The 14,622-nt window shown below is 29.2% G+C and overlaps 2 protein-coding genes across 4 annotated transcripts; one reads left to right on the top strand and one right to left on the bottom strand.

Annotated features, from left to right (window-relative positions):
• Positions 1 to 1,207: 1,207 nt before the first annotated feature.
• LOC105205611 lies at positions 1,208 to 2,590 on the top strand. The gene is made up of 2 exons (XM_011175015.3): positions 1,208 to 1,405; positions 1,595 to 2,590. The coding sequence occupies exons 1-2, from the start codon at positions 1,240 to 1,242 to the stop codon at positions 1,966 to 1,968; spliced, it is 540 nt and encodes a 179-aa protein (XP_011173317.2). The 5' UTR covers positions 1,208 to 1,239; the 3' UTR covers positions 1,969 to 2,590.
• A 6,038-nt stretch (positions 2,591 to 8,628) lies between these two features.
• LOC113004957 (E3 ubiquitin-protein ligase hecw-1) lies at positions 8,629 to 14,078 on the bottom strand. Of its 3 annotated transcripts, XM_026139706.2 has the most exons (6): positions 13,742 to 14,078; positions 11,275 to 11,536; positions 10,892 to 11,165; positions 10,785 to 10,828; positions 10,124 to 10,297; positions 8,629 to 9,818 (listed from the first exon to the last, which is right to left on the bottom strand). In XM_026139706.2, exons 2-6 carry the CDS (start codon positions 11,456 to 11,458, stop codon positions 8,701 to 8,703), a joined length of 1,794 nt encoding a protein of 597 aa, XP_025995491.2. In that variant the 5' UTR covers positions 11,459 to 11,536; positions 13,742 to 14,078; the 3' UTR covers positions 8,629 to 8,700. The 3 variants fall into 3 exon arrangements, with proteins under 3 accessions (XP_025995491.2, XP_039303839.1, XP_025995490.2); XM_039447905.1 differs by lacking the exon at positions 13,742 to 14,078 and adding an exon at positions 12,283 to 12,735 and having other exon boundaries at positions 8,632 to 9,818; positions 10,785 to 11,165; XM_026139705.2 differs by having other exon boundaries at positions 8,633 to 9,818; positions 10,785 to 11,165; positions 13,742 to 14,075.
• Between the last annotated feature and the right edge of the window lie 544 nt (positions 14,079 to 14,622).

The raw sequence follows: 14,622 nt of genomic DNA, 5'->3' as shown, positions 1-14,622 counted from the left end.
AAATACAAATGTCTTTATTAGCAAAAAGAGTTGCTGTGCATTACGTTATTACATGAAAAATCGTAAAATCAAGTATCAATATTCCTCTAGTTTACGCCCGATATACGACACTCATTGCATTAATTTATGCACCAATTGCGGCGAATCAAAATAAATTGACTAAATTTTATTTTTATTTAACTTTCAGTACCATTTGAGACTAAAAAATGTTACTTTTGTACTGGTTTTTGCATAATAAATTTTGCATAATCAATTTTCCTATATAAACGTATACTTCTATCTAAAAATTGCCAACATTCTACAGGGATTGAGTCTTCTGTTATTGTTCGTTACATCTACATTGCAATTAAGGTTATCTACTCGTTAAATTGACGTCAGCTCAGTTTGACCATGTTAAATAAAAAAACATATATCTGTCACATAACGATGCGGACCGGAATAATACACATGGTCGTATGTGGAATAAAAGATTGTATCCGCCCACTGAAGACAATCCAAAACAAGGATTAAAACGTCTGAAATTTATGTAATGTTTATATGCTAATTATATTAACCTATACTTGATTAACCTGTGTTGAGAATAGGCGTTTAAACGTGTCTTGATTCGCTGACCCTGTTTAACTTGGGATTGGACCTAGCGTGATCTTTCATTGGGAGGTTTACGATGAGATGGGTTAATATAAAATAATAATTATTATTATTTTGCTAGAAAAATCATTAATTATTATAAGTTTACATTAGATGGAATTTATAATAGATTGTAAAATTTATGTTTATATCTACATATTGTCATATTAAAAAATAGGTACAAATGTTCATAACTTAATATAAAGGAATTATTAGTCTAATATAATAATTTCTTCTAGAAACTTCACATTAGATGTGGAGTTCCTGACTCTGTTGCATACCAGACGATAAATCCCTTGAAAAAAAGTTGATAAACTTGTTTCAATAAACTGATTACTGATCAGTAACTGATTATATTTCGTCTTAACTGATAAAATATCATCAGTTACTAATCAGTAATCAGTTTATTGAAACAAGTTTATCAACTTTTTTTCAAAAGAAGATAAAGATAATATTTTGTAGCGCAAAGATTATTATGACAAAGGATTTGTTGTGTTATTATCTTTCTTGATATTTTGTTCAGGAAAATTTTATTCTCAGCTTTGACTATGTCGCCTTCGTTTTTTATTCGTCCATCAGTCTTTCTTTGACCGTCGGTGGTGTGATTATATTATGTTTTTTTATTCGCCTATTTATCCGTTTTGGGAAAATGAGGGTATTTATCCTCTCCTCCCTGAGGATGATTTTGATTTCGAGGATCCCGGTCCGGTCCTCGTAATGGATTTCGTCGATGACGCTGATTTTGAGCGTCGTTTTTGTGCGTTTTTTGGAGAAGATGGTGAGTTTTTTTTCGTTTTGCTGTATTTCAATGTCTATTTTTCTTTTTTTTGTATCTTTCTATATCAGGTTTTTTCACCTGGTGTCTTTTGATCCTTGATAATTCCTACGAGCCTTTTGCTCGTTATTCTTTCTCAGTCTTTGTTTAGTTGTGAAGTTGTTCGTTACAGAAAAATTATGTATTTTTTAGTGCCTGCTTCCGAAGAGGTAAATGAGTCGGCGGCTACCCCGGATTTTGGGGATGATTTTGATATCAATCCCGAACTTCTAGAGTTCTATTTTGGTGCTGAAGTTCCTGAAAAAGGAGTTGAGGCTGAGGTGAAAGATGAAGCTATGGCGGAGAGTGAGGTCGTCGCAGTGGACGAGGTCCTTGAAGAGATCGCGGATGATTCCATCGACCCCCGTGCCTTCGAGCTTGATTTGTTTATTCTATCTGATGACAAGTGGGAGTACATTGCTGTCCTTGACCCCTTTTGCGGTGATCCTGACTTTCTTTTACCGCGGGAGTTTCCCGAAGGGGGGAACAATGACACTTTTTATTTCTTATTTGTTCTCCCCTTATAGAATAATTTAGTGTAATTTTATTAATGTTTTTTTTTTAATAACTGTAGTTTTTGATGTAGTTAAGTGACTATTTGACTTTTTCTTGTTTCGGACTTTATTTTGAGTCACCGGATTATTTTCTTACTGCACGCAGAGAAAAGATTAGCCAACAAAGCTAAAATTTAGTTGTAGCAACTAAGATGTGTCTTTAAAATAGGGACAGCTAATATCGTTGCTGCCGGAGCTAAATTTATTAGTTATTAAAATTAGCAGTTACAGCAAGAAATATTCGCTGTCAGAATCAAATAAGGTTTAGCAAATGCGTATATAGTTTCACGCTCCTAAGTCCCGGTCTACAACAGGTGTAGTAAGCCTTAAGCCGTAAGAAACTGACCAATCGTAATTGAATATGAGGAGAATAATCGATCATAGTCAATTTTTACGATTTAAAGCTTGCAACATTAATTGTAGTCCTGGACTAAGATATTGAGGAATAGCTGCCACTTTTTTAGTGGCGACTTTTACTACACGTGTTAAAACACACATTTTATTTTAGCTAATAAAACTGTATTTCGCAGCAAATATATTTTATCTTTAATAATCAATTTTTAGCACTGATAGAAAATATCGAACTAGCTACTGATATTTAGTTACCACTTCTAAGTCATTTTTTTCCGTGTGGTTAGTTTTTATTTATTTTTTTTATTCAATTCTTATTTATTTTTCTCTTTCATTTTTTACTTCTAATACTTTTGTTTTGTTCCTTTTTCTATTCTTTTTTATTCTATATTTCGTGTATATATGTAATTGTATGTAATTGTACATATTTGTGTATATATATAAAGTTATATATATAAATATAATTTTCCCTTTTTCCCATTATTATTATTATTTCTTTATATTATCCTACGTATATTTTGGCGTGTATATATTTTTACATTTTTTATTCCTTGCGTTGTGTTAATGATTTATAAATAATTTTAACTTATTTGCGTGTACTACGCGTATTTCCTTTCGGCCTCTCTTTATCGTAAGGTTTACGTCACTGTGTTTTTTGATCACAGTGTACGGCCTTGTCCATTGAGAGTCAAGTTTCTTCGATCTTCCTCTTCGTAGGGTTTCATCGAATAATAATACTTAATCTCCTACTCAAAATTTTTCCTCGTTAGATTTTTTGTTGAACTGGACTTTCGCTTTTTGTTTTTCTTCTTTTAACTTCTCTCTTGTTACTTGGTTTGTGGCTCGTATTCTCTCTCGCACTTCTTGCGCATAGTCGTACGTATATCCTTGTTTAGGTTTGTTAATGCCGTAGGCATGGTTGCTTGGTATCCGTATAATAGCTCAAATGGCGTAAAGCCTGTGGCTGTGTGGAGTGTGGTATTATATGTAAACATTGCATATAGTAACCACTCATCCCAATCTGTTTGATCTTCATCAATGTAATGCCTTAGATACTCTGCTAAGGTCCTGTGCGATCGCTCTAATGCTCCATTCGTCTCTGGATCGTCTGTATTTTCTTAATTTTCAATAGTTTACATGTGTTCTTAAAAATTTCGCTTGTGAAATTTGTACCCTGGTCTGTTAGAATGTTTTCGGGTATACCGTGCTCAAGCACGATCTTTATTAAGAATTCTTTCGCCATGGTGTTTGCCTTTTGGTTTTCCAATGGAATTGCTTTGCTGAATTTTGTCAAGCTGTCTTGAAATATCAGTGCGTATTTATGTCCTGATGTAATGACTGTCAGTGGTCCTACTATATCTAACGCACATTTCTCGCTTTTTAGCCGTATCCGTTTTTACTAACGGCATTTTTGTTTTTGGTCGCAATTTATTCTTCTGGCAAAATTCGCATTTCGCAATGTATGTCTCGATATCTTTCTTCATTCCTTACCAATTATATTTTAATTTTATTCGACTTAGAATTCTTTTGATTCCTTGATGTTCTCTGAGGGGAGCGTCGTGATACTCGTATAATATTTTTTCTTTCTCTTCTTCTGTATAATCTTTTAATTCTTCTTCCTGTTCTTCTTTGTCTTTCTCTTTTTCTTCTTCGTCATCTTTTATCGCATTTATCTGTCCGTCTGCTCGAATCGGATTTCGACTTAGGGCATCGTCATTTTTATTTATTTTACCGGCCTTATGAATTATTTCATAATTATATTCCTCGAGTTTAAGTCGCCATCTGATTAATCGTGAGCCCGGATCATTTACATTAAATAGCCATATCAATGGCTTATGATCTATTGAGTTGTATTTTGTGGATTTTGCGTTCCACTCTCTGCTGCTTTGGCAGTTGGATTTCTCGACGTTCCGACGGGAGAGCGTGCCGTTGGGGCGTCGGTCTGTTGCGTCGAGATACCGGCTTGTCCGTTCATGTTTAATAGACTAAAATCGTGCAAATCTATCGGAAATTCTCTATTTGTTATGACAAAGTCTGTGTCGTTCGTCTCGCTCGCCGTTTCGTTTAATACTCTATTAACTGCGTCGCGAATATCTTCTAACGCGGTAGCTGCGATTTCTATCGAGGACGATGAAGAGTCTGACCCAACGTCGTTTGTATGTCTGTCGCTATGTGCCCCTTCAGGAGTGCATCTTCTGGGAATTTACAAAAAGAATTTTCTAACTTACAATAGAATCATCGTGGTCGCTCGCATGTTGTCGAGTTGCGCTGCTTATCTGCTTCTCCTCAGCTGGCTCGGCTTGCGGCGCGCTGGCTGTTAGTAGGTCGATCCTGATGTCTCGTTGACGTTTTTTGTGATCCTAGATCCTCTACTTCTCGTTGTGGTCTCGCAGGTGTTGTCTCCGTTGTCAGGCGTGTTGCTTCCTGGCGCTTCAGCTCAGATGTTGTCATCACGACTTGCGGATGTATCGTCTTCTTGAGTGTGATCCCATCGCTGCCACCAAATTCTGTTGTGCCCGATGGTGGTCCAGAACGAACAAAGCCGGAACGAAAAGGAAAAACAGAAATGATATTTAAGTCTGGCGACAGCAAACGATAACATTAATGATGCAGTCCCATGGAGTCGGCGTATGGCGTATAGACAATCAAAGTTGTCTAGGAGTTCTATATGTTCTGTTCTTAACTTATGAAAATTCCATGCTTGTGTAAAATCATTTAATTTTCTATTTATATATGTCAAATAAACTATCTGTAATGCAAATATATGTTTTCCGTTATTAATATCTAATAATTCATCATCTTCTAATACAGTAAATTCGTTATGAAAAAAATCGATCACTTCCTTATATACGTCTACCCATAATCTTTCTATACGTTGATTATGTACCAAACGACCCGTCAAATGACTTCTTCAGTTTAGTCCACGAATGGCATTCATAACCATTACAACAAATAAGTTTTCATATCCAAAGTCTGATCTCACTCTGGATGGTAAGTCATATTTTACTGCGGCAGCAACAAAAAATAGAATTATTGTGCTGGCTGTCATTGATGTAGTGCACTTTAAATATATAATTAATCGTAAATATCTGTCTATCCGTGAATAGCAAAACGCTATCTAAGAAAAAAGTGAGATTTTAATACAAAATTGAGTTTTTCATACAAACTACTTCAAGTTTTCTTTGTACCGAATCAATTTTAGATTTGCATCAATATGCCACAAAGAATTAGGTGTTGGCACTTTATATTATATGTTCTGCGATGTATCGCATTACTCCAACTATGAGCAGTACCAATAATAGAGTCAATTTTAGATAATATTTTTCTAACTTTTTGTCTTTGAACTATTTTTCTCTTAGCTTTCAAGTAAGCTGTTATTATCTGCTCAAAATAATAAAATATCAGCAAAATACTGTAAAATATCAGTCTAAAAATAAAAGTTAATAATAAAAACATACATTACTCCCGTTATTGGGATATTGAGCATATAAATCGGAGATTTCCTGATACAATTCTACATCACTATTATTCAGGATTGGGTAAGTTAATAATTTTTTTTAACTAAATTAAGTTAAAGTTGATGGCACATAAAATTAATTTAGTTACGTTAAAAGTTATATGAACAAAAAATTAACTTAGTTAAAGTTACATTAAGATTATATTAACTTAAGTTAAAATAAAAGTTAATTTTCAAAATCATTATTTATATAAAAGTAGAATATTGTCATTTTTAAAATTGCATTATTCCAAATAACAAACAATTATATTATAAATTATCAAATAAATTTTTTTTTTATTTATAATTTAAGTTTATACGAAGTAAAGAAGAAATATTGTTTTTTATATATAGATATATATTGTTTTATAATTTTTACATTTTGTAAAACATTAAATTATTAAAAATACGATTTCACGTATAATGTAAAATACAACCTTACATATGATATATCGATAAAATATAATTATATTAAAATTTATCATTATTAAAGTGATTATTAAATTTAAATAAGAGCGTTATTTAAAAATAACGATCGGTTTACTTTTGTAGTAAGTCATCAAATAGCAAACCACCTGCACTAAATAAAAACATTTATTTTACAAGTGCTAAGGATGGTACTGATGTATTATACTGTCATTTATAAGACAGATAAAAAAATTAACATTAAAAAAGTTAATAAGTTAATGTTTAAAAATAATTACTTAAAGTTAAAAATTAATGCATTTAATATTAATTAAATTCAGTTAAAAGTTATTAACTTTTTAACTAGTTACTACCCAAGCCTTACGATCATTATAATACTTATTTCGTATTTTAATGCCGAATAAATAACATTTTTTATACACTAATTTTGTAGAACAACCAAAATGCTTTGCACTTTATTTTGCAGTATAATTTTCTTGTATTAGAAATTCTAACTGCTCTTTAGTTATGTGGACTTTGGATCTTCCTCTACCTAAAAAGCAATATAAGAATGCTCTTATTACTTTTTTAATTATTGTATTTACCTAAATTATTTAATCGTGGTGCAACGTAAGACCTGCTGCTGCTACTGATAATATTGTGATTAAGATTATCATAACATATTTGATTTTATCTATCACAACTATTGTTTAGAGTATTGAATGTATCATTACTAATTACATTACAAATCCTTAACAAATTTCTACTACTTTCAAAAATTATTTGTGTAGCTGCGAAAAATTCTTCATTTTCAATTAATCTGATGAACTCCAAAATTTTTTTCTCAATAATAAAAAGGATGTTGTTTAAATTTATATTTATTGTTGTACAAATTATTATACAAAAAGTAAACTATATAAAATGTAGACATGTGTGAGGAAGGTTATGAAACCATCAATATGTGCCTGCTAGCATCCGTCACTATAGATGTATATCGCTGATAGATTAGGTAAATATATGTTATTAAAAAGAGAAAGAGAGAGAGAGAGAGAATGAAACATATATAATTAAAACATATTAGTTATATAAACATGTATAAAAATAGTTATTTACTGATTTTTACAAATAACTGAACTTTTCTGTTATATTCGTTTAAATAAAAATACAATTAGAAAAAATCAATATAGTACAACAATTAAATTAAATATAAAAAAATTCTTATTGTTTTATTTTAAATTGTTATTCCAAATAATTCTGTTAAATAAATTAAAATTTAAAATCTTTTAAAAAAATTTTTAAATAGATAATAATTAAAATATAATTAGTTTAAATGTTAAATAAACATTAAATATCCAATAAATAAATATTAAATAAACATTTGAAAAATCTTTATGGAAATAATTTTTTTACACGAGTATTTTATAAAAAATGCTTATTTAAAAAATATTTAATAAAAATATTTAATAAATTATTAAAAATTAAAACAAAATATTTTTCAAAAATTTATTTCTCAAATATATAATACAATATAGTTATTGACTCAAAGGTTGGTATTCATAGTCGATTCTTATTTCAAGAATGTCTTAATACATTATTGCTGCTATAGAGCAGTTAACAAATTTAAACCTTTCAGTGATGTAACAACGTTAATGCAGGATAGGAAAATATTTCAAAATTAAAAATGTCGCATATGCTACGTTGCTGTAGTATCTTTGAATGTGTAAAAATTAACGTTTCAAAGAAAACATTGAAGAAACATAGCAAAATGAATGTTTCACAAACATCGTACATGTAACGTTGAAATAATGTTTTCAAGGTTGCAAAGAAAACGGTTTATACGAAACGTTACTGTTACGTCATAAAATGTTTATTTGGTGACGTTTCAAAAGATCATATTTAAGGTAAAAATGCAATGTTTCTGACACGTTCCACGAACTAACGCAAGTAAAACATTATTTTTAAACGTTATAGGATCTGTTAATTATCTGTACATATGAAACGTTACAAATTCACTAAATTAGGGTCAAAACGTAACGTTCCCTGAAGGTTTTATGTTTAGCGGATATAAACAGCGTGACCAACTGATTTACATGCTCTATGTCCTAGCGGGAACAAAAAATATATATATATGTTTTTATATAGATAAGCAAATTCTATTCTATTTACGCAAGAAATTAACGTAAATATTATAAGTATATTTATGAATTTATGTGTTTTTAAAAATGTAAAGATATTTTTATAAATATACTTTTTAATGTTAATTTCTTGTGCTAAAAGAATATATTTATAATTATTTTAATATATTTATAAAAACATATTTTTTAATATTAATATTAGATGACATATTTATTGTACATATATATGTAAACTTATATAAAGATGAAAGTTATTTAAAAATATATTTATATAAAAATATACTTTTTAATAAATATTTTTATGATATACTTTTATAATTAAGTATACTGAAAGGAATTTTCATTTTCCAAGATTAAATCAAAATGATTTTTCAATTCTTGATAAGAAGAATAAGTTGTTGGCAATTCCAAAGTATTTGAACATGTATGGGCTACTGGAAAACCCGAAGTTTTAAAGCTCACGGTTATTTTATCAGGCAAATGTGATGATGCAGTTACAAATAATAATAATTTTAAAAGATTATCTTGCGGCAAATTTTTTATGTACGTTTTAAAAAAGTAAAAAATTCGAGTTTGAATATTATTCAACTCTTCTGGATCAGTCTTTAGAACCGTTACAACTTTATTAGGGTTAGCAACCATTTGTTCAAATAACAAGTTAACTTTAGAATCAGTCAAATCTGTAAAAAATTTTTCACAAAATAATGGGATTCCATCTTTAATTTTTTTAATAAGATTGTGACTTTCTATGCATAAAATGTTTTTTGCTATAATGCAAAGTTGATTTTCTATTTGTGATTTTTCCGGATTTTCTAAAAGTCCATAAGTTGCAAAAAAATCTAATAACATGTCTTTTTCAGAAATGTTTAAGTCATCAAAAGAATTCTTTGCTTTGTATATTAACCTTTGTTCCACTGGTGTTATAAATTGAAAAAGGTCTTCTAATAATATTTCTTGTTTTATTTCTTTATCTAGCGAACCTAATTTCAAATATATGGATTTACATATATTTGTTGGAATTGATTTTGTTAAAATAATAGTATGGGCTAAAATTCTACCAATAATTGGAAAATTTTCATCTAAACCTTTCCTCATTTTTGATAAAGACAAGAAAGGAACTGATCGATTCTCACCCTTAAAAAATTCGGGCATAATTTTTTTCCAAAACTCAGAAAATAATTCCTTTGTTAAGTCACCGTAGTTCAGCTCTAATTCATCTTTAAAAGCAACATTTATCTTTTTTTGTACTACACTTTCATCTTTATATAAATCCAACATTTCTTTGATAATATTTTCTCTTTTAATAATAAAATTTATATTAATTTCTCCATTAGGTAAATCTGGATACTTAATATCAATTTGACTAGTTAGTTCTTGGTTTGCTTCTGGAATATATGAAAAATTGTCCAAATTTGATAAATCTAAAGCAAATTCATCTGTAAAAGAAAAACTTAGCTATATTATTAACTTCATATAACTCTTGTACATAGAACGTGGAAACGCTTAATGCGCAGTGGAAAACAACGCGATAACCAATTATGTTTTAATGAAAAAGCGGTAAATTGATTGGCTACCGCATTGTCTTTTACCGCGCGCGGCAAGTGTTCGCGTCTTATGGTCAGTAATAAATACTAATAGTATTTTTTTTATTTATAAAACACAAAAATTTAACTTGATATCTTAATTTGTATAATATTGATTATATTTGCTAAATAAAACAATTTACTTAGATTTTGGTTACTTTGATAAGAAACTCTTCTGTTAAGTAAACTGTCATTCTGAACTTGATAACCGTCATCAGATTGATTGTTTTGTTGTAATCGAGTATTTGACTGTGTATCTACGGACACTCTTCTCATAATTCCTGTATTCCTTTGTCTATTCCTCATATTATCTTGGCAGCGTTGAGTAGTAACTAGTTAAAAGTTAAATAATAAAATTAAAAAATTAATAATTTTTAACTTAATTTATTTAATTTTAAATAATTTAATTTTTAACTTTAACTAGTTATTTTTGAAACACATAAATTTTATTTTTTTTTTAAGTTAAAAATTTATTTAGGTAAAAGAAAAAAAAATTATGAAAGAAAATACATTCTTATTAAAAAACAATATTTCATATAAACTTTCTTTATATAAATTGTTATTTTAAATAAATTAATTCACAAATAAGATATAAAATTGGTTTGATTCTATATTATAATTCTCTTTAGTAATTTAACATTAAAAATTACAAACTTTTAATTTAATATAAATAATACTTTTCAAAATTAATTTTAAGTTAATTTAACTTTGAAGTAACTTTGAACTTCTTAGATTTTTGTTAATGTAACGTTAACGTTACTAAATTTATGTTATAAGCAGTTAATTTTAACTTAATTTAAAAAAGATATATTAACTTACCCAATCCTGAATCTCTATAATTATTATTGAATCTTGGACCTTGTCTAGAATTTAATTGTTCTAAATAGCTCCTGATATTAAATCTATTGTGTCTGTTGTGTCCTAACCTTTGTGTCGATGAGTTTTCATGTGACGTATCAACATTTATATCGTAATCAGAACAAGATAAATCTCTGTTTGGGATAATAATAATTTGTCCTTTCACTTTATTTATTAATTCTTGAGGTGTATTCACTGTTAACAATGTTATTTTTTTGTCTCTAGCGCATTTTCCAAACCGAAATCCAACTGATTTTAATTGTACTTTTAAATATTTTTCACAAATATGTTTTTTGACTCTAGTCATCTTCCAATTCAATGTTAAATAGATAATTTTTTTACCTGCAAATAATAAAAAATTTGTATGTTATTAAAAATATAATTAAAAATAGTATAAGTTAATCGTATTAAAACTTCTTTTGTTATAAAAATATATTTTGTAATAATTTACCGAAACCATTTTCTGTTAAAAAATTACACTCTGACGCGCATGGGAAATAATCGTGATTTGATCTACGTAATAAGAAAAAAGTGCATTTCTTCACTGATTGTTTTGGCCGTCCTTTTTGGCTTCTAAATGACGAGGGTTTATAACAACCATAAAGAGAGCTAAAACTTTTCCTGGTAGCCTGCATAATTTGGGATTGCTGCTGCTGAATAGTTCCCCTTACTGCATTTGCAATAGTTGATAATGCAAATTCGTCTCTATTTATCTAACAAAATAAATACTTATATATCGTCATTCATAAGCATAGATATTACTATGTATAGCACAGATATCCACATATGTCTCATCCAAAAAACATTGTGTGATATTGTAAGAATATTAGGATATCTGATCAATATTAGAGTATCGGTAGTTCCCTAATTAAACGGTATCGGTATTTCTCTAACAATCTATATTTTTTATTGCATATTCTTGTAGCTTATTTCGAGACTTTTCCAAAACACTACAAAAAAGTTTATTTTTGTTAAGTACTTTCCGAGTTGTGACGCTTAAATGTTACAGTACACCGTAGCTTTCAAGCCTCACAACTCGGAAAGTACTAAACAAAAATAAACTTTCTTGTAGTGTTTTAGAAAGATCTCTAGATAAACTACAAGAATATGTAATAAAAAGTTGGTAGTCCTATTTAAAAAATTAAAGGTGTCCTTCACGTGACCTTAAAGCAACTATTCAAGGTCAAATTAATGACACCATCTTATGTCCCCCTCGAAACCATGCAACTTTTGTCTGAAACATTTTTCTGTAAAACTTATATTTCCCGAGATATTTAGGTGTCCCGACCTTTTTGGGACACCCTGTATATAACAGCAATTATTACTCACGTAATAATTTAACATACTAATTTACTGCACATGATACAGATACACGGTTGTGTCAACGAATGATGCTCACATCGTATTATTCGGATATCCGTATTATCATATTAACATATTAACATATTTCTATAATTACCTTTGTTAATATTGTACAATTGTACTTATTCTCACTTTTACTATTTTCGATTTAGGGCCTGAGTAGAAAAATGACCGTAATAGAATCGCAGTCACAATCGTAGCCGAATGTTCAACGCATAAACAATTGACGGTAGTCAATTGTATCGATGTTATGACGACGACGTACTCGTATATGTGGCATCGATACAATTGACGATATTTCTGCTCAGGTCCTTATCACTAATGATATCCGTAACTCTCACTTAAAATAACAATCAGTCGCATCAATATAACAATAATGCGAAGATGAGAACGTGACTAACGTAAAAGTCAAATAGAGGAAATGCGTTTACGCCTACACACTCAGCGCCCCAAGGGCAGATGATATGTCTAGTAAATTTATTTATTGCGACACAGGTGTACCACAATTTAAGCAATACGCGACTATTGCGTAAAATATAAATTTAATCAAATTGACAATTATATAAAATTGATTTTTACAATACCACAACAATTTTAAAAAGTACTTATATTTAATCAAACATATTTTTACAATAAAAAGATATTTTCGTAAAAGCAATGAATTTTTATAATACTGTAATAGTTGAAAAGAATTTGGTAATACATAGACATTTTACATAATGTCTACAATTATCGCAATTATTGATATTTTGCAATACTTTACGTTTTGAAAAAATTCAAAAATAATGTAAAAATCGTTACATTGCAATTTATAAAAATTTTCCCAGAAATTTATTTTTACATCTGCTTCTCGAACGCTAAAATCATATCTTAGACAAAATTTTTTTATTTAGTAAATATTTGCATTATGTTAGTACTAAATTTTTTTGAAGTATTGGTTTGCAACATTATTTAAGCGCCAAGATTTTGTTATGACCGACTTGGCCTATTTTCTATTTAGTAAATATTTGCATTATGTTAGTACTAAATTTTTTTGAAGTATTGGTTTGCAACATTATTTAAGCGCCAAGATTTTGTTATGACCGACTTGGCCTATTTTCTATTTAATTAATTAATTTTTTTTACTTTGTTCTTATATGACATTATTTTCCAAAATTAATATATTTATATTGATTATACATCTAAGATTATGTTAATATAGCAAAATTAATATATTTATATTGATTATACATCTAAGATTATGTTAATATAGGATAGAAAGTATATAAAATAAAACACTTATGCTAGTAGTTAATTTATTCGTATTTATAAGCGTGTCAAAAATTATATTTAATAAAAAAATTTATTCCGAAACAAAACTTAACGTTATAAATAATATTGTTATACGAATACAAAAGAAGCATTAATAAGCTCATAAACATATTAATATAAGTGATTTTTCTTTTTTGTATCTATATAACAATATTATTTTAATTTAACGTTACATTTTTTGAAAATCCTGCAATATGTTTGTTCACGCTCCGAATTCAATTCTTTGATCTTTCGGGTAAACTCACTTGCTAATTCTGCTCCCCGTTCGTTCAGGTGCGATGACACAATCATTTTATTCTAGCCAGCTTATTAACAGTCATTCTTATTGTAGCTCATAGAACTATAGATATCGCACTGGTGACAAAGGCGTTGCACAAGCGTTGCGCGAGCGATCGAGCGCGATAAATTGACTTAAGCGCTCGCGTTACGAATCGACTTCTTCGCAATGATTAAAGCCATTAGAGCAATGAGCGCATAATTGATTGTACCGCGTTTGCAGCGGAGAAGTGTCCACGCCCAACTTCTTACTGCCGAATCGGATTGGCGCTTTACTTATTGTTAGAAAAAAGGGGCTATACGACGACTGAAGCTTCTCGTGCAGAAGTTTCCAGTAGAATCTAGAGCAAACAGAGATAAGTATGCTCCATTATTCTCCGAATTCACCGTCAAAGAGGGGGAAACCTATAGTACAGATTGATCTAGATCGATCGTTCAAGAATTATCTAATTGCTGTAAGCTTTAAAGCTCAACAACCTTGTTGTGCTTACAGACGAAGAGATGACGTTCCGAACGAGAAGTTTCTGATAAAATTTATATTTGCGTTAACTATTGCGGAGAATTTATATTTCACAATTGACGAATAATTGAAAGTTACAAATTATATGAGTCATTGGAGATTACACAGACTTTTAGACAGAGAAATTGTATGATGCGCCTAAATAATTGAAATGGACGAAATAGCGTAACTTAAACCTAATGACTTGAATATTAATACCAAAAGAAAATGCAAACAATCCTTAACAACTTTAATAAACAAATGTAACTGCAAATTTTTATATTTAACAATGCATTAATAAATGAAAGATTTATGAACAAGTTTTTCAATTAATTAATTGATTAATTATAT

The sequence above is a fragment of the Solenopsis invicta genome, chromosome 4 (assembly GCF_016802725.1).
Source record: "Solenopsis invicta isolate M01_SB chromosome 4, UNIL_Sinv_3.0, whole genome shotgun sequence".
NCBI classification, from domain to species: domain Eukaryota; kingdom Metazoa; phylum Arthropoda; class Insecta; order Hymenoptera; family Formicidae; genus Solenopsis; species Solenopsis invicta.
The sequence above is the reverse complement of the archived record's forward strand: the minus strand, read 5'-3'. Positions and strand labels throughout refer to the sequence as shown.

What these genes read in the sequence shown, in the direction of transcription:
- LOC105205611 (XM_011175015.3), top strand. Translation starts at nt 1,240, where the DNA reads ATGTTTTTTTATTCGCCTATTTATCCGTTTTGGGAAAATGAGGGTATT. An exon ending in TGCGTTTTTTGGAGAAGATG is followed by an intron (nt 1,406 to 1,594) that starts GTGAGTTTTTTT and finishes TGTATTTTTTAG; the next exon opens with TGCCTGCTTCCGAAGAGGTA.
- LOC113004957 (XM_026139705.2), bottom strand. Translation starts at nt 11,458, where the DNA reads ATGCAGGCTACCAGGAAAAGTTTTAGCTCTCTTTATGGTTGTTATAAA. An exon ending in TTTAACAGAAAATGGTTTCG is followed by an intron (nt 11,166 to 11,274) that starts GTAAATTATTAC and finishes TATTATTTGCAG; the next exon opens with GTAAAAAAATTATCTATTTA. An exon ending in TTATAGAGATTCAGGATTGG is followed by an intron (nt 10,298 to 10,784) that starts GTAAGTTAATAT and finishes ACTTTTAACTAG; the next exon opens with TTACTACTCAACGCTGCCAA.